Source organism: Rutilus rutilus, assembly GCF_951802725.1.
Source record: "Rutilus rutilus genome assembly, chromosome: 13".
Lineage (NCBI taxonomy): Eukaryota > Metazoa > Chordata > Actinopteri > Cypriniformes > Leuciscidae > Rutilus > Rutilus rutilus.
In genome coordinates this window covers 33,964,425-33,986,048 of record NC_140218.1, presented here as the reverse complement: position 1 = coordinate 33,986,048, position 21,624 = coordinate 33,964,425, and the positions used below count along the sequence as shown (strand labels likewise).

Sequence of the window (21,624 nt, the reverse complement as noted above, 5' to 3'; positions counted from 1 at the left end):
GCAAAACAACTTGACATTCAGTATGATTTTTTGTTTAAGTTCTTGAGGAGTTCACCAAATATGAAAAATGTCACCGGGTACATGGAGAAGAGCCTGTTTTCCATGGAAGAAAAGTGGATGGTGATTCACACTACCTCTGAGAAATTAAATTGTGAACAGCTTAAACGTTTTTAGAGTAAAATGATGTAAATCATATGATCAATTATGCTTTTTAAAAGCCTGGCAGTATAAATCACCATCCAGTTTTTCTGCATGGAAAGTTTTATAGCTTGAAATGAGTTGGTGGTAATTCATAACTGGTGTGATTGTTTTGGTCTTATTGTGTTTGTATTTATTTAATATTAAATGCCTTTGTCTAATAAAGTCCATTCAGTTAAAATATTAAATTACAAAAGCACTCATTCATAATTGATCATCAGCTTCTGCGGTTTTGATTCACACAATACATGGTTTTAATATATTTAACCACAAAATGTCAAACGATTTCCCTTTTTACACCATTCTGGTTTATTTTTATTGTTTTGAAATGGCAGAAAAAGGAACATTTGTTACATTACACATGACAAATAGCCATGTTAACAGCAAAAAAATAAGTAACGCAAACAAAGTGCACATTCTACACTAACAGCTCATCTGTTGGATCCAAATATAAATACAAAGCTGAGCGGAGTGACACCAGAACCAGCCAACTGATGATTTGAGGCAGCTGGGCTTTAATCCTCCAGAGAGCCTGATTGGACAGCATCCTGGTAGGACGGCCCGCCCTCTTTCTGGTCCGGGTAGAGCTTGATAAGGTCGTCGATTCGGAGGATAGTGATGGCTGCCTCTGTGGCGAACTTCAGACTCTTGGTTTTGACCATTGTGGGTTCATACACTCCAGCCTGCTTGTTATCTCTAGGCTTTCCATTTACCAGGTCCAACCCGATCCTAAGAGCAGACACACACACACACACACACACACACAAATAAACAGGGTTAAACAGAGTAATCTATCTATTTTTAAACTGCACTGGCTCTCGGTTTAATCCATAATAGGCCACATCACTTCCAGATTATTGTCTGAACAAATCCCATCAATCTACAAAACCCTTTGAAAGCCATTTCAGCCATTTCAACCTTACTTCTAAACACTACCATTTTTATTCCTGATTGTATGTTTGTCTGACAGCGCAGTCGTATTTCTAAGACCTGAACAGGTTCCCTGTGTGATGAGGAGAGAGCGACACTAACCATTTGAGGTTCTTGCGTTCGGGGTTGACCTGAGCCTCATTGTGGAAGGCTCTGAGTTTGGCCACCAGGTCGGTGGAGTCTTGCGCAGCGTTGACTGCCAGAGTTTTAGGAATGATGAGCAGAGAGCGAGCAAATTCAGCAATAGCCAGCTGCTCACGGGAACCCTACACACACACACACACACAATAGTTATATGCATATGCACAACTTCACAAGCAAAATGATTAAAAAGCACAATTACCGTATATTAACAACAGAGCACAACAGTAACCATGGTTAAGTCTCAGAATATTGAAAAATAAAGAGACTTTCCGACAACCCACTATAAATGACTTATTTTATAAACAACATTCTTTTATTTGTGGTTAACAGTTCATTCAATAAGAAGGTAACACTTTACAATAAGGTTAATTAGTTAACTACCTAAGTTAACATGAACTAAGAATGAACAATAGTTCTTCAGCATTTATTAATCTTAGTTAATATTAATTTCAACATTTAATAACACATTATTAAAATCGAATGTTGTATTTGTTAACATTAGTCAATGCACTGTGAACTAACATGAACAGCTGTATTTTTTATTAACTTCCATTAACAAAGATGAATAAATACAGTAACAAATGTATTGCTCATTGTTAGTTCATGTTAGTTAATACATTAACTATTGAACATTATTGTGAAGTGTTACCAAAACAAATGTAATAAAAGCTGAAATCTCACTGATGTCTAGATGAATGTAACCTCAGTGCTAACTAACAGTAGGTCAGTCTAGAAAGGTTAACAGATAAATCACTCAATGGAGAGAATGAATGAATTGTGAATAGTCTGTAACGGATCACACACAGGCCTGGTGAGGGTTAATAATGATAAACTACGTGTGTTAGTTCAGAGCAGGACGGATGCAGCTGTCAGCAGAGCTGTTTATCTGTCCCTTTCCACACACACACACACACACACACACGTAACCGCACAAGACATCGAACAGGAACGGCAGCAATTATAATGGGAGTGCGTTCATGCATGCAATCATTCACAACAGTAAAACTGGTCTCAAATTCATTCTGACAATAAAAGCTTGCCTGCAGCATTTAGACATTTATATATCAGCTACAATACAATCTTGACGTGATGGACTTGATCGCAGCAGCAGTGAAGGACTGTGCTCTCACCATGCTGGTGGCGTAGTTCTCCAGATAGATGGAGAGCGCCGCCTCGACAGCGCCACCTCCTGGCACCACAGATTTGGACTCCAGCACCCTCTTCACCACACACAGGGCGTCATGCAGCGAGCGCTCCATCTCATCACACATGAAATCATTCGCCCCGCGCAAGATGAGAGAGGCACACGTGCGTGCCTTTGTGCTGAAATACAGAGAGGGAAATTAGTTATCAAACTTTTTCAGGCCTGAAATTTGCTATTTTTAATTTAATTTTATAGTTAAACTTTGATCTTTTTTGCAGGGATTTATTTGTATAAACATGTATTATTTCGCTTACTTCTAATCCCTATAATTATATCATTAAGTGTGATGAAGAAGGAAAACTGAATAAGTCATTACTGGTCTGTGTGTTCAAATCACACTGATTTTAATTTTCTCTCTCCTCACATTTACTGGCATAGTTTGTGCTGTACAAGTTAAGTGTGAAGAGACGTCCAGTTTATTTGTATAGCACATTTCCCACACATCCATCATCCAGTTCTGCTTTACAGTCATTTGGGGCTTGGTGCTTATAAAACAAATTCTAGTGACATGCATTATAATTATTCGTTGTAGGGGTGGGCGATATCTCGATATTTACGATATATCGAGATAGTTTTTAAACTCGATATGGATTTTGACATATCGTATATATCGATATATTGTTTATATTTAATTCTGATTTCGGCAATTTGCTTGTTTGCCTTCTCTGTGCTGTGCTCGCGCTCGCCCCCGCCCTCCTCCGCCTCCTTGCTTTTGTTCCCCCTGCCCTCGCGTGTTGTCTCATTCAACCAAGTGCCCCGAGTCCGGTCAGGCACATACATTTTTCCCCGCCCAGCGAGTGCTTGAAGTGCGTCAGAAACAGCGCGCGCGCGATCAGTTGTTGTTGGTAATTTTTTGTGTAGCGTTGCCTCTCGCCGCATTGCTTTTGTTTGAGGGCGCACTCACACTTAACATGCTCCCCTGTAGAAACGGGCCTGGCAGCTCGCGCAAGGTCTAGAAACGGTGAAAGTTTCCTGATTGTGACGGATGGCTGAATTTACATGACAAATTAGCATTAGCCTAAGTTACCTATTCTGCTATACAGTGCCAAAAAGAAGAGAAGAGGATAAAGGTGGATAAAGACAGAGGTAAAGTGATGTAATGAATGAACAGTTTATCTAATTGTATAGTAGTAAGATACTGTAATTTAATGGCAGTTATTTTTACCTTAAACTTTATGCTAGCAGTTGTTCTGAGTTCCCCAGAGGCCCCAGACAGTGTGATTTTGTGACAATCATGTCAATTTTTAGATGCATTTTTATCACTTTTTTTTTATTAATGTTTTACTCTACAGTTGTGCAGCATATATGGCTTTTTTTTTTTTTTTTTTGCCAAAATTAGTAATGATATTTCTATACAGGTTTATTAAAAATAGTGCAATATGTATTATTTCTTCCTTTATTTTACAGTTAAATTATTATTTTTGTATACAGGGATTTTTTTTTTTTTAAATGTTGCAGAAGCACTTTGTTCCTACATGAACAGCCTACCTATTTGCACGTCAATAAAAAAAAGACTTTGTGGTATTTGGCATATTTGTTTTTGCAGTAGTTTTTGGGGGGTTATTTTTCCTGTAAAGATATCGAGATATATATCGTATATCGAGATATAGCAAAATATATCGAGATATATTTTTTGCTCCATATCGCCCAGCCCTAATTCGTTGTAAACATTTTATTTACTGTTATTTTACATGATTTCTGAATGTAATAATAAAATGTGACTTTTTACACCAACACAACTTTTTCTTTCAGTGCAAATTTAATTTGAGACTTAAGGCCCTTTCACACCAGACGCGTAACGAAAAAGCGTAACGAAAAAGCGAATAGTTTGAGTGCAAAACCAGTCACATCAGCCGCAACGCGAATTTGCGACGTCTGTGACGTTCAGAGCTTCAACATTCCAAAACTTTCACGCCGATAACGGAGAAAACATGGACACTTCATCATCATCATCATGAGCTTTTCATTTTTCAGACAGAAAAGAAGGTTTCGGATGCACCCGATCTTACAGAACAGAGAGTCTGAAGGGGAGTATATGCTAATGTCCACTTTTAGTTTCCTTTTCCTCTCTCCTCTTCCTCACACAGGTGTCCCTGAGGGTTTTCCACAGTTTTTTTTGCGTCTTCAACTAAACACAGTGTGTTTTGTAATGTCAATACACATTACATGTAACACACCAAGTAACAAGTTAAAATCATTCGACTAGAAACAGTAGATATCACACAGTAGATATCAAACAGAAACAGTAGATATCACAAAAGAATGTATAGTATACTAAAAGCAGCCCTTAATAGTCTCACTACATTTTGTTACGTTCAAAGTAAACACGGTCTCTGTCTCTATCTTTGACGATAACAGTGTTAGCTTTCTATCCCAGATGTAGTTTAGCCTGCTAGCCTACACAGCACAGGGCTATACAACGACTAAAACTATCACACACAACATACTCACAGTCGTGATAACCGTGTTGGTTGGCAATGCTACGCCACACATTGTCTTTCAAATCGTTGTCCTTGTAGTGTGTGATTGGCTGAAGCCTTTTCTGTCGCCGCAAAAGTAAAAGAAAAAATATCGACATCAAAGCGGAAAAAAATAAAGTCGTTTTCCGCCGCAGCACATTCGCGTTCGGTGTGGAAGCACTCGTTACACACACAGCTGATCAAAAAATAAAACCATTATTCGTGCGTCAAAATTGTGTCCAGTGTGAAAGGACCTTTATCCTATGCGTTTTTTAGAAGATCTGTTCAATGGCATCTCTAACTTGAGACGTACAGATTATTCTGATAAAAAGATTTAGCGCTCATTTGCAGGATAACGCCAGTGCAAGGTAAAGTGACCAAAAGGAACCAGAAGTGATTTAATGAGCCAGACTTTCACTACACTGGCTGTGTGGATTAATCTCTGGAGGACGTAACAGGCTGGCATCCTAAAATCCAGCTAATGTCAGCGATACGTTCTGTCCTTCCGGTTCCGATGACGGAAAAGGAACATGATCTCACTTTTTGACAAGGATGAGCTCGTCGTCACACACTCTCTCCTGCACCACCTCCTCGGCCTGACCCAGCATGGCCACCTCGAACGTCTCCTCTCCCTCCAGGTTGGACAGAGATGAGCAGACAGTGGCTGTAGGGGGAAAAAGTCAAAACACAGACATTGAGAATAAAGCACCTTCAAGAAAAGAAGGTGTTAAGAGTGGATAAAAGCTTAAGTGTAGTCAGCTGACCGCCGGTAGCTTTGGCGATGCGTTTGAGGTCCTTCTTGAGCACTCTCCTCACAGCCATGGCTCCCACATCTACAAAGTACTTGAGACACATGTCATCAATGCCTCCGGTGGCCAGAATCACGTTTGCCCCCGATGCCAGGATCTTCTGAATGCGCTCCTTCGTGATGTCTGATTCCCTGAGGAACACATGCAGAAGAGGCACATTTATAGTGATACGACAGCAGTGTTTCCCCATTAATAACCTAGACTCCTACTCCAAATATCTCATTTGTCCTACCACAATATCATAATAAACAAACAAATGTGATTTTCAAATCACTTAAAAGTTCTCTAACGCTGTATTTTGCGCCAATTGCTTTGGCAAAGTAACTGTCAAATGAACTAGAAATCAAAAGCGTGATATGGCTTTGTGCCCTCGTCAAAATGCTGTGATTTGATTTAGTAGTTTGTTGAGCTGTAGGTTTCAAAGCGGAGCGCACTCTTTGCTCACGCCGTCAGCTTATGCTTTCCAGGTGGCAGTGAATGAATGCAGCGAAATCTGGATGTTCTGTGAGTTTAACATGCATTTGGGAACGAAATGTGTCCCAGTTACGCTTCATTTTCCAACATAATTGTGGACAGATTGCAGGATTTCACTAGAATTGAAATGAGATGCATTTGTAAACCTGTCTTCACAGAAACAGCAGTGTTCTGCCAAAATAAAAGGAGGATCGAGGTCCAACCCCTATAGTGTCCCAAAATCCAGTGGGGAAACAGTCTTGTGACGGTCTTACTTCAATCAGAAATAACTGAGCTGGCACTTTCCAAACACAGATGAGAAATCATGGCCTGAACAGTTTTCACTAGTGCGGATACAGTATATACTGTATATTAATATTTTATTACAGAAACTGATTATTTAAAGTAACTAAACCAGTACCTAACGCTGCATTCATTTGATTAAAAAGTGATAATTTTAATATTGGGAAATATCATTACAATTTAAAAATAACAGTTTTCTGTTATTTCTATGATGGTAAAGCTGCATTTTCAGCATCATTACTCCAGTCTTCAGTGTCACAAGATCCTTCAGAAATCATTCTAATATGATGATTTGATGCTCAAGAAACATTTCTGATTATCATCAATGTTTATTAATTATTATCAAAACAGTTGTGCTGCTTCATATTGTTGTGGAAAGCTGGAAACTAATGTCTTTACTGTTACTTTTGTTCAACTTAAATGCATTCTTGCTGAAAAAAAATAAAAATAAAAATAATAATAATAATAATAATAATAATAATCTTATAGACTCCAAACGTTTAGTGTTATACATACATTTATGTTGCACAGACCAAAAACCAAACAGAGACACGTCTATATATGGAAGAGTTATAACCACAAACGTTTTTTTGAAGCAACGTGACCTCACCTCTGTCTGATTTGGTCCAGTTTCTCTGGATCATTGATGACCACCTGAACACCCATCTTCATCTTGGTTTTCTGCAGACTGAAGTCCAGACAGGCTATCTTGGCATTGGACACACGCTTTACCATTCCTAAACAAATACCAGACATTTCACTACACCGTCACACTAACATGTACTATGCAAACGGAAATAAAACAAGCAGCGCGCGAACAGACCTTGCGATCCGACGGTGCAGTTCAGAGCGTATCCGTTGACGAGGAAACTCTCTTTCTGGCTGCGCCCGTGAGCCTTCAGCACATTGACGGAGTTGATGGGATAGCGAGCCACACCTTTACCATCAACAAACTTCACAGCCAGGGCAGCGTCCACCACCATATTAGCAAAAAAATCAGCATCACTAACACAACGTCAAGGAACAACATCTGAATTCAAATGATTAGTCAATGCAAATCAATCTCATTTTTTGCAGAAGGGAAATGCAGACTCTATGACTGTACAAAACATTTCATTGTTTACACTTGAAAGTAATTTTTGCTGCAAATCCCCAAAAGTGACTGAACGCAGCAATAGACCTTATCCAAAGCAGCGCCATCTGATTTTAAACACCAATGAAAGTAATGTTGTGAGGCATAGACATACATCTCTTCAGGTATTTTCATAATAATAGATTATATTTATAATGCTATACTAATTTGACATAGCCTTTACCATTGTACAGAATACTATAAAATAATATATTTTCTGTCTGATTTTTTTTTTTATCTGAAGCCACATTAGATCACAGAAGGTTATTTAAAACACTCGATTTGTGGTATAAAGTAAGTTGAGCCAAAAATGTTAATCTCAAAAGTTGTCGTATTTATGGTGTGCTAAGCTAACATGCTAGCTAGCCCTAAGATGCACCTGCCACCTAGTCTAACTTCACAAAATTAAGCCATTTATAAAAAGAAAAAAATGATTTGACTTTACAATTAACTGCCAAATGTTTGCTTTCAAATGAAGGGCTGTTTACATGACACCGTTTTCAACTAAAACCGTAAAACTTATGCGTTTTGACCGTTCATTTGCACGACAACAGCGTTTTGGGTGCCTGAAAACGCAAACTGTAGAAAACGGGTTACAAAGTGCACGTTTTTGACAACTGTCTCCATGTAAACAACAAAACCGTGAATCTGTGAAGATGATGACGTCATGCACATGCGTATTACGTGTTCAGTCTATAGTGTTTCATCACCATCTAACGGCCTGGCAGCAGAATACAGCGTTTTAATCGTTTTCGCGGCTCCGTGTGAATGGGGATCGTTTTGACAATGGTGTCGTCTGTACGCGGAAAACTGAAAGGAACAATTTCTCGGTTTTAAGAGCATCACTGTCTTGTAAACGTACCCTGAGACCATACTTATGCTTTTAGAGCAAAGGGTTCATGAGCTGTATCTGTTTTAGTTTGGGTATGCCATTTTTGGGGATTTTTTCAAAAGCTGGCTAACAAGTTAAGACTTCATTTAACTCATTTAAAACTGTGCTTTAGAGAATACTCAACAAAACGGGCATTTTGGCATAATTTTGTGTTTTAGTCCGTTCAAGCAGTGCGTTGTGTGTGCCAGTACCGCACTGAGTTCTCTTTTGTGTCTTACCACGCTTGAATGGTTTAAAAAGCATATGCCTGAATAAGTGCGTGGTCATGTAATGTAACGCTAGCCAAAGGATGACGGGGAAAAAAACGAATGCTGGGTTAAATATTTTTAACAAAAGATAAAACCACACTATGAAACACAATGGACAGCGAACAGCACAACACAAAGGATACACTCCAATGATCTTAGAAGACATGGATGTCTTGGCTGCATTGATGAGACACTCTCTGCCCAAGTCATCTGTGGCGATGGTCAGATTCTCATTGATGTATCGGACCGCCTCCCTATGAACCACAGCAAATCACACCCATTAACGCACATGTCCTGCTTAATCATGCTTAAACAAGACGGCACAGGAAGTGTTTCTTACTTGCAGGCCAGTCTATATCCACTGATGATGGAGGTGGGGTGAATCTTCTGCTTGACAAGCTCGTCAGCACTCTTCAGCAGTTCAGCAGCAATGATCACCTACACACACACACACAGATGAGGGGTTTCCACAACACAAACCTACTCTGAGATTCAATCATCGTCTAATGTACTGTCAGACGTGTGGAGGCAGCAGAGGAAGACCTGCACGTCCCACAGTTCACGACAGACCGTTTCTGTGCCCTGTTAGCATAGCCACACACTGACACAACCCAGATGGATGGCACTATTACAGGAAGAGTTTTTATATAATAGACACTCATCTAAAGTAAGAAATGCCTCACCACTGATGTTGTGCCGTCTCCGACCTCCTTGTCCTGCAGCTCAGCGAGTTCACATAGGACCTTGGCCGCCGGGTGCTCCACCTCCAGCAGCTTCAGGATGGTGGCCCCGTCGTTGGTGATGGTCACGTCCTGAAACACACATCCACCAGCATTAGCAAACAAACCAGAAACACGTCATCTGTGTGGACGCTAGATCTGGATCGAAAACAATGGATCTTCATTTTGATCAACGAGTTCTTGTAATCTATGCAGTTTTTAGTTGAAAAACGTTACCAAACACTATTTGTAGCACGCCTCCCATTCAATAATCGCAAACAAGCTTTGTGCTTTACGTCCGTCCATTTTATAACCTAACTCAAACAATAAATGTGGTTTTGGATCGCTAAGCCGCATCAGTTCAAGCAGATCATCTCATGGGGTGTAACAATACATCAATCAAACATCTAATGATATATCGATGCCACACGTAAAATACCGATATACGGCACCTTCATTTTGACACTCTCCACATCCTCACGTAACGGCCATCTATGCACCTCCGCCAAAGCACACATTTTCGTTTCCTCACCATACTGTCTGCCGGTGTGTCTTTAAAACGTTAGTTTTCGAAATAGACGCCTGACAAGATTGACTGAACACGTTTTGTCACAAAAGCCGGTTTTGTCCACCGTCAAGGCATCGCGAGTTCATGTTTTTCAGATTCAGATTGTTTTATTTAGTGCCATGTCAGCATTCAAAGCTATTTTCATGGAAAAAATTCCATGTTTTACAGCAGAAACCGACAAGCACCCTTGCTGTTTGTGAACACAACCCGATACGTCAGCGCGCAGTATTCAGGTCAGGTGACAAGGCTGAGAGGAGTTTCGTCAAAGCGGACTAAAAGTGACCGAGGGTGGATCATTTCAACGAACAAGTTGATGAGCCCGTGATATCTTCTTCGGGGCGTAAAAAGGAAAATAAAAGCTGACACTTTTTCACAGAAGCTTGTTAAAGCTGCACGTTAGTGATGAGGGAAAAGCTCCCTGTATTACATCTAATCACAACCACAACAGTTTGTCAGGCGTCTATGTCAGCTGGAGATTAACGTTACAAAGATTAACCGAGTGTTTTATTATATATCATAGCAATTATTATTATTTTTTTACTCTGAAACAAGAAATGTGGAGTTATCTGCTTTTGCTAAAAAACTAACTTTTAACACACACACACATATATACATATACATACATATATATATATATATATATATATATATATATATATATATATATATATATACAAATACTTCCAATAAACTTTAATTTTGTAAGTTACCTGTATTTTTTTTAGTTATTAAGCTCAGTTTGATTGATATTACTTGGAATGCATAATAAAAAATAAAATACATGATTTATGAACATGAATGGAGTTATCCGGTTTTGCAAATTAACTCTTCTGTTGTAAATGTCCCAATTGGGAGAGAGTGTGCACTTTTCAAAGAGTTTAATTAAATGTTCATGTTATATATTTTGGTTGCATTTGTGAGTTAATAAAAATGTAACTGGTTGTGTAAACGCTATAGCCCTGAATTGAATCGCAGAATTTTTTTGAGTATCAGCAAATATCATATCACTGGCTGAGAGAATCCATATCGTATCGTGATTTACACCCCTACTCTTTACTACTAGTTACAGCACCAAATACACAAACAATATTAAAAGATACAGTACAATTGACCTCCTGTGTCGTGTAATCGCTCAATCAGCGTTTCAACCAGGGAAAGACATCAGTAAAACAGCTTGTCATCAATGTAACGGAACATTTACCTCCGAAAAGCCATTCAATGACCATAAACGTGTTAGTCAGTTATTAGTCTTATTTGCAAATACAATTTTTATAGTAATATTTAATGAATTTGATTTCCTGGTCATAAAATAAACTTGTATATTTTCTATTAAATATTTTCTATTTACAGCTAAATGAATCTTGAGTGCATCACTAATAACTACATTCCTAATGTTCCCAATCACAAAGTTGATCTAGAATATCCACCTTTTTTCCTACGGCCTGTGACTGTGCGAATTGTGCGAGTAACTTTCGTAAAACAAACTGTAAACAATCAGTGAAAGGTTCGAACATGAACTGAACATGAAGGAAATTTAACAGCTCACTCTGTCAAACTTACGAATAAGGATTATTTGTAGCACACCTTTATGATTTGAAATTAATTTATTATATTTGAGTGGAACTTCCCCAAACCGGAAGTGCCTCCTGTAACCTAAACTTAGGCTCCTCATGAGACTGAACATCACTCTGACAGGGGGAAGGAAACGTGTTTAAACTTACACCAATGTCATCCACCAACATCTTGTCCAGTCCTACGGGACCGAGGGAGCTCTTGACGATGTTAGCGATGGATGCAGCGGCCATGACTGCAAAAGAACAAAAACAATATCAGCATATGAATATTTCACTTCTCTGCTCAACATGAGGATATTGCCTTCACTCAGAAACCGTTACAGTGTACGTTTTTTAATGCAAAGTTAAAATGCAAAAGGTTAGAGAAGCGTAACCAAGTCATATAAGAGTTTGTTTATGTCGTCTGGGCTTTTATGCAGTTTATAGCCTATTATGGCATTAAAAACGGACACTAAACTGGGCGTGGATGCAGCATCACACAATGGCAGAAGAGTTGCCAAAGCCATGTACATCGATGATAATATATGCATGCATTACATATCCTTATTCCACGTTACTGTATCGTGTGGTGCACGCAAGGACTTTTCCCCATCACAGCATCACTCATACTTCATATTCACATGCTTTGATTCATCCATCTGATAAAGTCACACACATGCGTAGCTATATCAGTGATGGATAACCTAACAACGCCACCGGGTCAATAAACACAATCACCGTACCGACAGCGTGCAGACCAAAGAAACTAACATAATAGCGACTACAGAAGACAGTGAATACGTCTTTTATTGTAGGTTCAGTTTTTAACACACTGGTTCCTCTGAGCCGCACGTGCTGCTCGAGACACCGGCCGCATCAGCTCTTCCGGTTAAACATCGCCACACCGGGCCGTTTATCGCGCCGCTTTGTTTTACTGTGGTCAAACATGCTCCCGACTCACCGTTTTGAGCCCTGACGGACTCGCCGGACGTCCTCTGGCCGAGCACGGTTAACGGACCCTCTGTCATAGACATGTTGGACTGGAGAGAAGAATGGAGACGCGCGCGCTGGGTTATGGGTAGGTGCGCGCGGGAGGGGCGCGCGTGGAAAGTTCCAGATCAATCCTGATAAACAGCTTTCTTTCAGTTCACACTCACATACATGAGCCGCTTAACCCCTCCAAAGACTCGACTCTACACAGTGATGTCTATAAAGAGCAATAAAACCACACAGATTAAGCCAAAGACCGTTAGAGTTAGAAAAAAACTACAATTCCCTGTTTCAATGTTGGTAATTCATTCGATGGTTTTCGTCAAGGCATTTACTAAGATTGAGGGACATCTAGTGGACTGGGGGAGCAGCGGCAGTCCAATTACCGTGTGTTAGTGATGGGAGAAACGACTTTTTTCAAAGATTCGAATCAATTGAACCAATTGCTTCACAAAATGATTCACAGGTTCGAAACGCCACACGCTGGTGACCTCTGCTGGTCAGAACAGTGGAAATGCAACAACTCAAGCCAAACACGCATAAAAACACCGTATACAAACCCACTACAAATGTTTATTGAAAGTAAAATCGATCAAATGCAATTACCTAATCATCTAATATGATTAAACATCAAGTCTGTATAATATGTATTCTTTTATCCATTTTCAGGGCTTGTTTTGTTTGTTTCATGGATGGCTCAGCATAATATAAACAGTGAACAGACGAATATACTTGGTTGGTGTTAAGTCTAAAATCCTAGAAAGCCAAGAAAAAAATCCTTTCCCCCTGACTGGAAAAGCATGGTGTTAACCCAGTATGGCCTAGGCCTACTTAGAATCGCTTCTGCCGCTCGACAGAGCAAGATATGTGGAGCAGTGGCGGCTGCTGGTCTTTCAAAGAGGGGAAGCTCATTTTCGGCCTACATCATAAAAATTGTCCATTTATTTATATGTAAATTCTACGTTCCTTTTCAAGAAAATGCTCTGTGACCCAACCCATACCAACTAGGCGTCTTTTCCAGTGACTTGACCAGTGTCCTCTCAATGGCCAGCAGAGTTAAATATAATTGTATAAATGTAATAATACAATAAAGGTATAAATAATAATACAATAAAGTATAATAATACTATTACTAGGCCTATTAATATAGGCCTATGTTTTAATTATTTTAATAATTATTTTAAAATTATTACTAATAATAATTTAAAACATATAATAAGTAATAATATAATAAAGGTATAAATATATAATTGTGTGAAATGTATTATGAAAATTGGCTAGCAATTTCGACAAGCAAATACCAAGAAATAGGTTGCAGCAGTTTGTCTTTCGACAACAGTTTAAAAGTCCGCGATGGGACTGAGCTCAAATAGCATTAGCATCAGCGACTTTTTATTGTATGAAATCGCTGTCAATCAAAAGGAAATGCAGCCTTTCGACAGACCCTCCAATCATCAAGCAGAAGCCCGGAGTCCAGGCCAGCCCACTCCTCATTCACTCCCAGAGACGATGAGCGTCCGTGGGCGGGACATAATCGCAGCATTTATCCAATGACCGTCTAGTTTCGAAGCACTGAAGAAAACTGTTCAAAGCAGCTCCACTGAAGTCAATGGACGCTGGGCTTCAACAGGGAAAGGCACTGTGACGCTACGGGAATGTATGAGAAGGAAATCGAGTCAGCCGACCTGCAGTATGTAACTGATTCTGAAAGAACTCTTCTTTGAGATGAACGTTTTCTAGCGCATTTTTAGTCAATAAAATGTTAAAGGTATAGCGGAGGATTTTCTTTTTCCGGGTGGATCATCAAGACTATTGGTCCTCCTAAGTGTCAATCATTCTGGTGATATGTTTAGGTAAGGCCGTCGTACGTGCTCGTGCACACGATTCACACGATGGCGTGCGCTCAAAACACAGGTTGGGCTTCCCACTGATGCCTCAGTCGGGACGTTTCTACTTGACAGGTAAAGTTTGGCATGCTATTTGGAGAAATCCATTTAAAATCACTGCTAGTAAAAGTTAATGTAAGCTATGATTAGCTCGTGCATGCTCTCTCGTGCACACGTTTAAAGGGATAGTTCACTTTGAAATTAATTTTTGATATGTTTTAGCTTACCTCAAGGGCATCCAAGATGTAGGTGTCTTTGTTTCCGCAGTAGTTTCAATTTTGATATTTTTAGGTCAAACCGTTCTTGTCTGTCAGTCATATAATGCAGGTCGATGGTCACTGGCTCAAAACACAAGCACAGAGTCCAAATTAAAACAATTCCCCATCGTCCAAATGAAACAATTCCCCATCATAAGTACACATTGATGGCCTAAGACACGAAACGAGCGGTTTGTGTGAGAAAACGAACAGTATTTATATCGTTGTTATCTCTTGAAAACAGCACACGTCCAAATGATCTGACGGCGCTGGCGGGTATAGATATATACATAGATGTCGCCTTGGCTACTGCAGTTCATTGGAACGAAACCGTAGCCAAGCGACATCTAGTGTATATATCTATACCCGCCAGGGGGCGGGTATAGATGTATACACTAGATAATAATAATAATAATAATAATTCATTACATTTATATAGCGCTTTTCTCAGCACTCAAAGCGCTTTACATAGAAGGGGCAATCTCCTCAGCCACCACCAATGTGCAGCATCCACTTGGATGATGCGACGGCAGCCATATTGCGCCAGAACGCCCACCACACACCAGCTTACTGTGTAGATGTCGCCTTCGCTACTGCAGTTCATTGGAACGAAACCGTAGCCAAGGCGACATCTATGTATATATCCATACCCGCCCGCGCCGTCAGATCATTTGGACGTGTGCTGTGTTCAAGAGATAACAACGATATAAATACTGTCTTAGGCCATCAATGTGTACTTATGATGGGGAATTGTTTCATTTGGACGATGGGGAATTGTTTTAATTTGGACTCTGTGCTTGTGTTTTGAGACAGTGACCATAGACCTGCATTATATGACTGACAGACAAGAACGGTTTGACCTAAAAATATCAAAATTGAAACTACTGTGGAAACAAAGACACCTACATCTTGGATGCCCTTGAGGTAAGCTAAAACATATCAAAAATTAATTTCAAAGTGAACTATCCCTTTAACCACTCTAACTCTGCGGCCTCCCGCGGACCCACCGGTGGGTCCAATATTGCATCATCATAATCATTTAAAAAAATCTATAAGTTGTGCATCACAAATATAAATATGTATGGTATTGTTTGAAAGCTTAGAACCTCAGCTTTCAGGAAAACCCCATCACTTTTGCATTTATGTTACATAGAAGAAGATAATAATGTCTAAATTCGACCCTCCCGCAACGACCCCCCCTTGAAAAAATGGTATGTGCGATATTAAATTTAATATTTATATCACATAAACTCACCAAACACAGACAAGTCATATATCAAATGAAAGCTCTCACTCTCAGGAATATCATTGTGCAGTTTATTTCACCGATCCAATACGTTACAGTAACATTATTATCAAAAGATTCACGAAAACTGAATCGATTCTTTTGAACAAGCAAACACATGAGTCATATTCCTGCTCGGATCACTTACTCCGTGTGAAGCTTCTAGGTACAAACTCTATATCAGCTCGTTCCTTAGGTTGTTTTCTTCAAAATGAGAGTATTTTCACATGTCTGTGAGCATGCATGGCCAAATGACACTGTAATATGTCACCGATGTCCAGATCAAAACATGCGATGCAGATAAATACTTTTATCAGATCGTCTTGGTTAGCCGCGATTTCTGATGACGTCATCGCGTATTGCGTCATACGGCAAAAAAGCTGAGCTTTTTAGTGATCGATAGACATGTCGATCATGATTGTAGACCAATCAGAGCCCGAGATCTCCCTTCACAAAGTTTAGGAGGCGGGTCATCTTCGTGATTTCCCAGCGGCTGGCAATAATCATTGCAGAAGAGTTTGGCGTGGTTAGTGACAGTTTGTAGATTGATTTTTCGAGTTATTCCGTGCTTTTAGGATTGATTGGAGTGTTTGTCTTTGAACAATGGCTTCAAGAAAGTTTTTTGTCGGTGTGGAGGCTGTTTTGGAAGAACTCGATCGACAGAGTGATACTGAAACTTGCAGCGATGGAAGTTTTGACTCTGTTAGACAAGCAGCATACGATGAGGGTGAAGATCCAGAATTTGAGTAAGTACCCATTTTGAACTCATAAACGTTGTATTTGTGTATTTCATGAACATATGCATGCAACAATACAACATATGCATGCAACAATACAAAATATGCATACAAAATATGCATGCAAAATATGCATGCAACAATGCAAACCATGCATGCAACAATGCAAACCATGCATGCAACAATGCAAAATATGCATGCAACAACAATGCAAAATATGCATGCAACAATGCAAAATATGCATGCTACAGACATCGAGAAATATTATAATCCATGCACGCGATAATTCAGAATAGCATCGGTGGTTTTACTAGCAAGCATATGCAGATTTTTTTTAGTGTGTCGCGTGTTTGTGCATGAGTATTTGAGATTTTTTTTCACCTAAAAACGTATGCATGCATTGCGTAAGTACCCATTTCGAACTTATAAACGTTGTATTTGTGTATTTCATGAACAAATGCATGCAACAGACATCGAGAAATATTATAACCCATGCACGCGCTAATTCGGAATAGCATGGGTGGTTTTGCTAAGCACGTGCGTTTTTTTTGTGTGTGTGTGTGTGTGTGTGTGTGTGTCGCATACATGTTTGTGCATGAGTATTTGAGAATTTTTTCACCTAAAAACATATGCATGCAATGATAAAATAAGCTTGGGAGCTTTTGCAAGCTTTTTGTGCTGTTTTGCGCCCACATGTGCTAAAATAATTGTACATGCATATTTTTAGTTTTGCGCGCGTTTGTTCATCACTTGCATTGATGCATGTGTGTACATGTGTCAAAAGCAAACGCTCCCAAGCTTATTTGAACTATGGCATGCATATGTGCATCTTTTTTGTAATCTATACATAAAATGCATTCTACATGTTTCTGTTGCATTCATATTTGAATGCACACTTTTATTTGTGTATCTTATGTGGATATGCAAATTATGTTCTTGTATCTGTTATGTGCATATGTGAATTATTTTTGTGCATGTAATATTAGCATGCATTTCTGAATCGCAATGTGGATTTATAAATTTGTTTTGTTTTGCAGTCTGGACAGTGAGGAAGAGTGGCAGCCAGATTTGCCATGCACCAGCAGCAAGGAGGTTGTTTCCCCACCTCATACCTCCAAGACCCCCACATCCTCTGTTGGTGATTCTGTGAGGCCACGAAGAGCTGGAACTACCAGCAAGCAAACCAGTGGGAGGTCTCATGTACAGGGGACAAAAAGGTCAGCAAGTGCGATGTCTGAGGATGATGGCACAGAAAGGTGGAATGACTGCAGTGTGGAGGATGAGGTTCCAGCGCTACCAAATTTCCTCCCAAAAAGAAACCCAGGAGCGCAGCTGGTAATGGACAGGATCTATTCCCCTCTGCAGCTTTTTCAGCTCTTCTTTACATGCTCTGTGGTGGACACCATTGTGAAGAACACCAACACCTTTGCACAAATGAGGGCGGAGGCTGGAAAACGTTTCCTTTGGTTGCCATTGAATGCACACGAACTGTATCAGTACATCGCACTTGTCATCTACATGGGGCTCCTCGGTGCAAAAAACATCGTCGATTACTGGTCTGGTAAAGAAATTTATCGCCTACCATTCCCAAAATCGGTCATGTCAAGGTCCAGATTTCAGGCCATTTCTTGGAACCTGCATCTTAGCAATCCTGAAGATGATCGAGACAACTCGAGAAAAGTGGGGACTGAAGCCTACGACAGACTTCACAAGATCAAGCCCCTGTACAATGACATTGTCTTGGCATGCAAAACCTATTTCCACCCAGACAGACAGCTAGCAGTGGATGAGAGGATGGTGTCTTCAAGGGCGCGAATCGGCATCAAGCAGTATATGAAAGACAAGCCGACCAAGTGGGGCTACAAACTCTTCGTGCTGGCTGATTCTGCTTGTGGTTACACATGGAACTTCTTCGTTTATGAAGGCAAATCTTCCCTGGCCACTGGAAAAGGGCTCAGTTATGACTCTGTTATGCAGCTTCTGGATCTGTCACTTCTCGGCAAAGGCTACCAGCTTTTTATGGACAATTTCTATACGAGCCCATGCCTTTTTGTGGACTTGCTTGCCAAGAAGACTCTGGCTTGTGGCACAATAAGGACCAACCGGCGGGGCTTCCCCAAAACCAAGGTGAATGACATCAGCCGCAGAGCCCAAAGGGGAACCATTCGATGGCTTCGAGACGGGAATCTTCTCTTTGTAAGGTGGATGGACACAAGAGAGGTGACTATGTGTTCAACAATGCACAAGGCATATGGTGGTGATGAGGTCCTCAGGCGCATCAAGAGTCCCGAAGGTGTATGGGAAAGGCACAAAGTCCCGATTCCAGCAGCTGTGAGAGACTACAATAGACACATGGGAGGTGTGGATCTGTCGGATGCCCTCATCGGGTACTATAATGTCCTGCACAAAACGAAGAAATGGTACAAGACGTTTTTTTTCCATTTTGTTGACATTGCAGTGGTAAACTGTTTCATTCTGCACCAGCACCACTGCAAGTCCCAGAACAAAAGTCCTCTCAGCCAGAAGGAATTTAGGGAGAGGCTTGTGTCTGAGCTGGCTACACAATCCAGCACCTCAGATGCCCCGGAGCCGTCCACAGCGCATGCCCCAGAGCCGTCCACAGCGCATGCCCCAGAGCCGTCCACAGCGCATGCCCCAGAGCCGTCCACAGCGCATGCCCCGGAGCCGTCCACAGCGCATGCCCCGGAGCCGTCCACAGCGCATGCCCCAGAGCCGTCCACATCTGCTACAGCAGCAGGTGAGCAATGTTGTCCGGAGTACTTTGGGTCAGATGCCGCAAGTGGGAGGAGAATTTGTGCTTTGTGCAAACTTTCAGGCCTCAAAGTAAAGACTCCATTGTACTGTACAAAGTGCAATGTTCCCCTGTGCTTGGTGCCATCTAGAAACTGTTTTAGAAAATGGCACACTGATGGACACTCGTCTGCATAATGTGCAGTTCCGTCAACAATTGCAATATTTCAACGTTTGCAAAAAACAAAAACTACAAGTTGTGCTTTTTTCTTTTTCCTCTATAGTAACTTGTTGACTTTTTATTGTTACTATGTGCTGTATATAGTTATTTTATATCTTAGATTTGTATATTGTGTTTTTGCACAGTTTTTTGCACATTTTCCTCTAAAACATTTAATTTATTTTCTTGGAGTTTATCTTTGTGTATAATAAAATACAAGAACTGCTACTTTCTGCTACTTTTCATCATTTTGTTAATATATTACATGACATGGGTTAAGTTAGGTGATAGTGTTTATTCTCTTGTCAAATGTAACATGGTAAAAATAGTATTTTACAGGTAATAAGCCTGTTTTTGCACTTTGAATAATTTGGGTTTATGGAGTAAACGTGGAGACTTCAGAGAAGACATTGCCTTTCTTCAATTAAATCTCAATAACTTTTGTTAAGAAGGTGATAGAAAGATAATTCTTTTTTTCTCTATTCACTGCCACATAGAGGATTCAAAAGAAACCTTCCGCAGGGAAATACACCAAACAGGTCCTAAATTACAGACTCTCAAATAAAAACTTAAAAAAAAAAAAAATCACTATCTGACTTTTTATCCTTGTTTACCATAAAATTGTGAATAAATACAATAAAATATATGACATTATCCACCACTGGGTTAAAATGTAGAGTGTTTTCTGTAAAATGAGACCATTTTTATCCATTTACTCTAATGTATGTGAGAAGGGCGCCCTTTTAAATTCAAGTATGCCCAATTCTTCTAACAATCAAAAATGGAGACTGTAAAAGTAGACTTGGAGACGTTAGTGACTCCTTTCAGTTAAATCTCAATAACTTTTGTTAAGAAGGTGATAGAAAGATAATTCTTTTTTTCTCTATTCACTGCCACATAGAGGATTCAAAAGAAACCTTCCGCAGGGAAATACACCAAACAGGTCCTAAATTACAGACTCTCAAATAATTTTTATTTTTTTTTATTAATCAATATCTGACTTTTTATCCTTGTTTATCATAGAATTGTGAATAAATACAATAAAATATATGACATTATCCACCACTGGGTTAAAATGTAGAGTGTTTTCTGTAAAATGAGACCATTTTTATCCATTTACTCTAATGTATGTGAGAAGGGCGCCCTTTTAAATTCAAGTATGCCCAATTCTTCTAACAATCAAAAATGGAGACTGTAAAAGTAGACTTGGAGACGCTAGTGACTCCTTTCAGTTAAATCTCAATAACTTTTGTTAAGAAGGTGATAGAAAGATAATTCTTTTTTTCTCTATTCACTGCCACATAGAGGATTCAAAAGAAACCTTCCGCAGGGAAATACACCAAACAGGTCCTAAATTACAGACTCTCAAATAATTTTTTTTTTTTTTTATTAATCAATATCTGACTTTTTATCCTTGTTTATCATAGAATTGTGAATTAATACATTAAAATATATGAAATATTCCACCTCTGGGTTAAAATTTAGAGTGTTTTCTGTAAAATGAGACCATTTTTATCCATTTACTCCAATGTATGTGAGAAGGGCGCCCTTTTAAATTCAAGTATGCCCAATTCTTCTAACAATCAAAAATGGAGACTGTAAAAGTAGACTTGGAGACGCTAGTGACTCCTTTCAGTTAAATCTCAATAACTTTTGTTAAGAAGGTGATAGAAAGATAATTCTTTTTTTCTCTATTCACTGCCACATAGAGGATTCAAAAGAAACCTTCCGCAGGGAAATACACCAAACAGGTCCTAAATTACAGACTCTCAAATAATTTTTATTTTTTTTTATTAATCAATATCTGACTTTTTATCCTTGTTTATCATAGAATTGTGAATTAATACATTAAAATATATGAAATATTCCACCTCTGGGTTAAAATT

General features: G+C 39.5%; 2 protein-coding genes across 2 annotated transcripts; one reads left to right on the top strand and one right to left on the bottom strand.

Annotated features, from left to right (window-relative positions):
- Positions 1 to 483: 483 nt before the first annotated feature.
- On the bottom strand, positions 484 to 12,993 carry tcp1 (t-complex 1). The gene is made up of 12 exons (XM_084427219.1): positions 12,574 to 12,993; positions 11,781 to 11,866; positions 9,456 to 9,584; positions 9,113 to 9,210; positions 8,916 to 9,026; positions 7,324 to 7,505; positions 7,111 to 7,237; positions 5,700 to 5,875; positions 5,476 to 5,599; positions 2,403 to 2,595; positions 1,231 to 1,394; positions 484 to 927 (listed from the first exon to the last, which is right to left on the bottom strand). The coding sequence occupies exons 1-12, from the start codon at positions 12,644 to 12,646 to the stop codon at positions 714 to 716; spliced, it is 1,677 nt and encodes a 558-aa protein (XP_084283345.1). The 5' UTR covers positions 12,647 to 12,993; the 3' UTR covers positions 484 to 713.
- A 3,545-nt stretch (positions 12,994 to 16,538) lies between these two features.
- On the top strand, positions 16,539 to 20,297 carry LOC311301850 (piggyBac transposable element-derived protein 4-like). The gene is made up of 2 exons (XM_084427218.1): positions 16,539 to 16,776; positions 17,805 to 20,297. Exons 1-2 carry the CDS (start codon positions 16,634 to 16,636, stop codon positions 19,714 to 19,716), a joined length of 2,055 nt encoding a protein of 684 aa, XP_084283344.1. The 5' UTR covers positions 16,539 to 16,633; the 3' UTR covers positions 19,717 to 20,297.
- Positions 20,298 to 21,624: the final 1,327 nt, after the last annotated feature.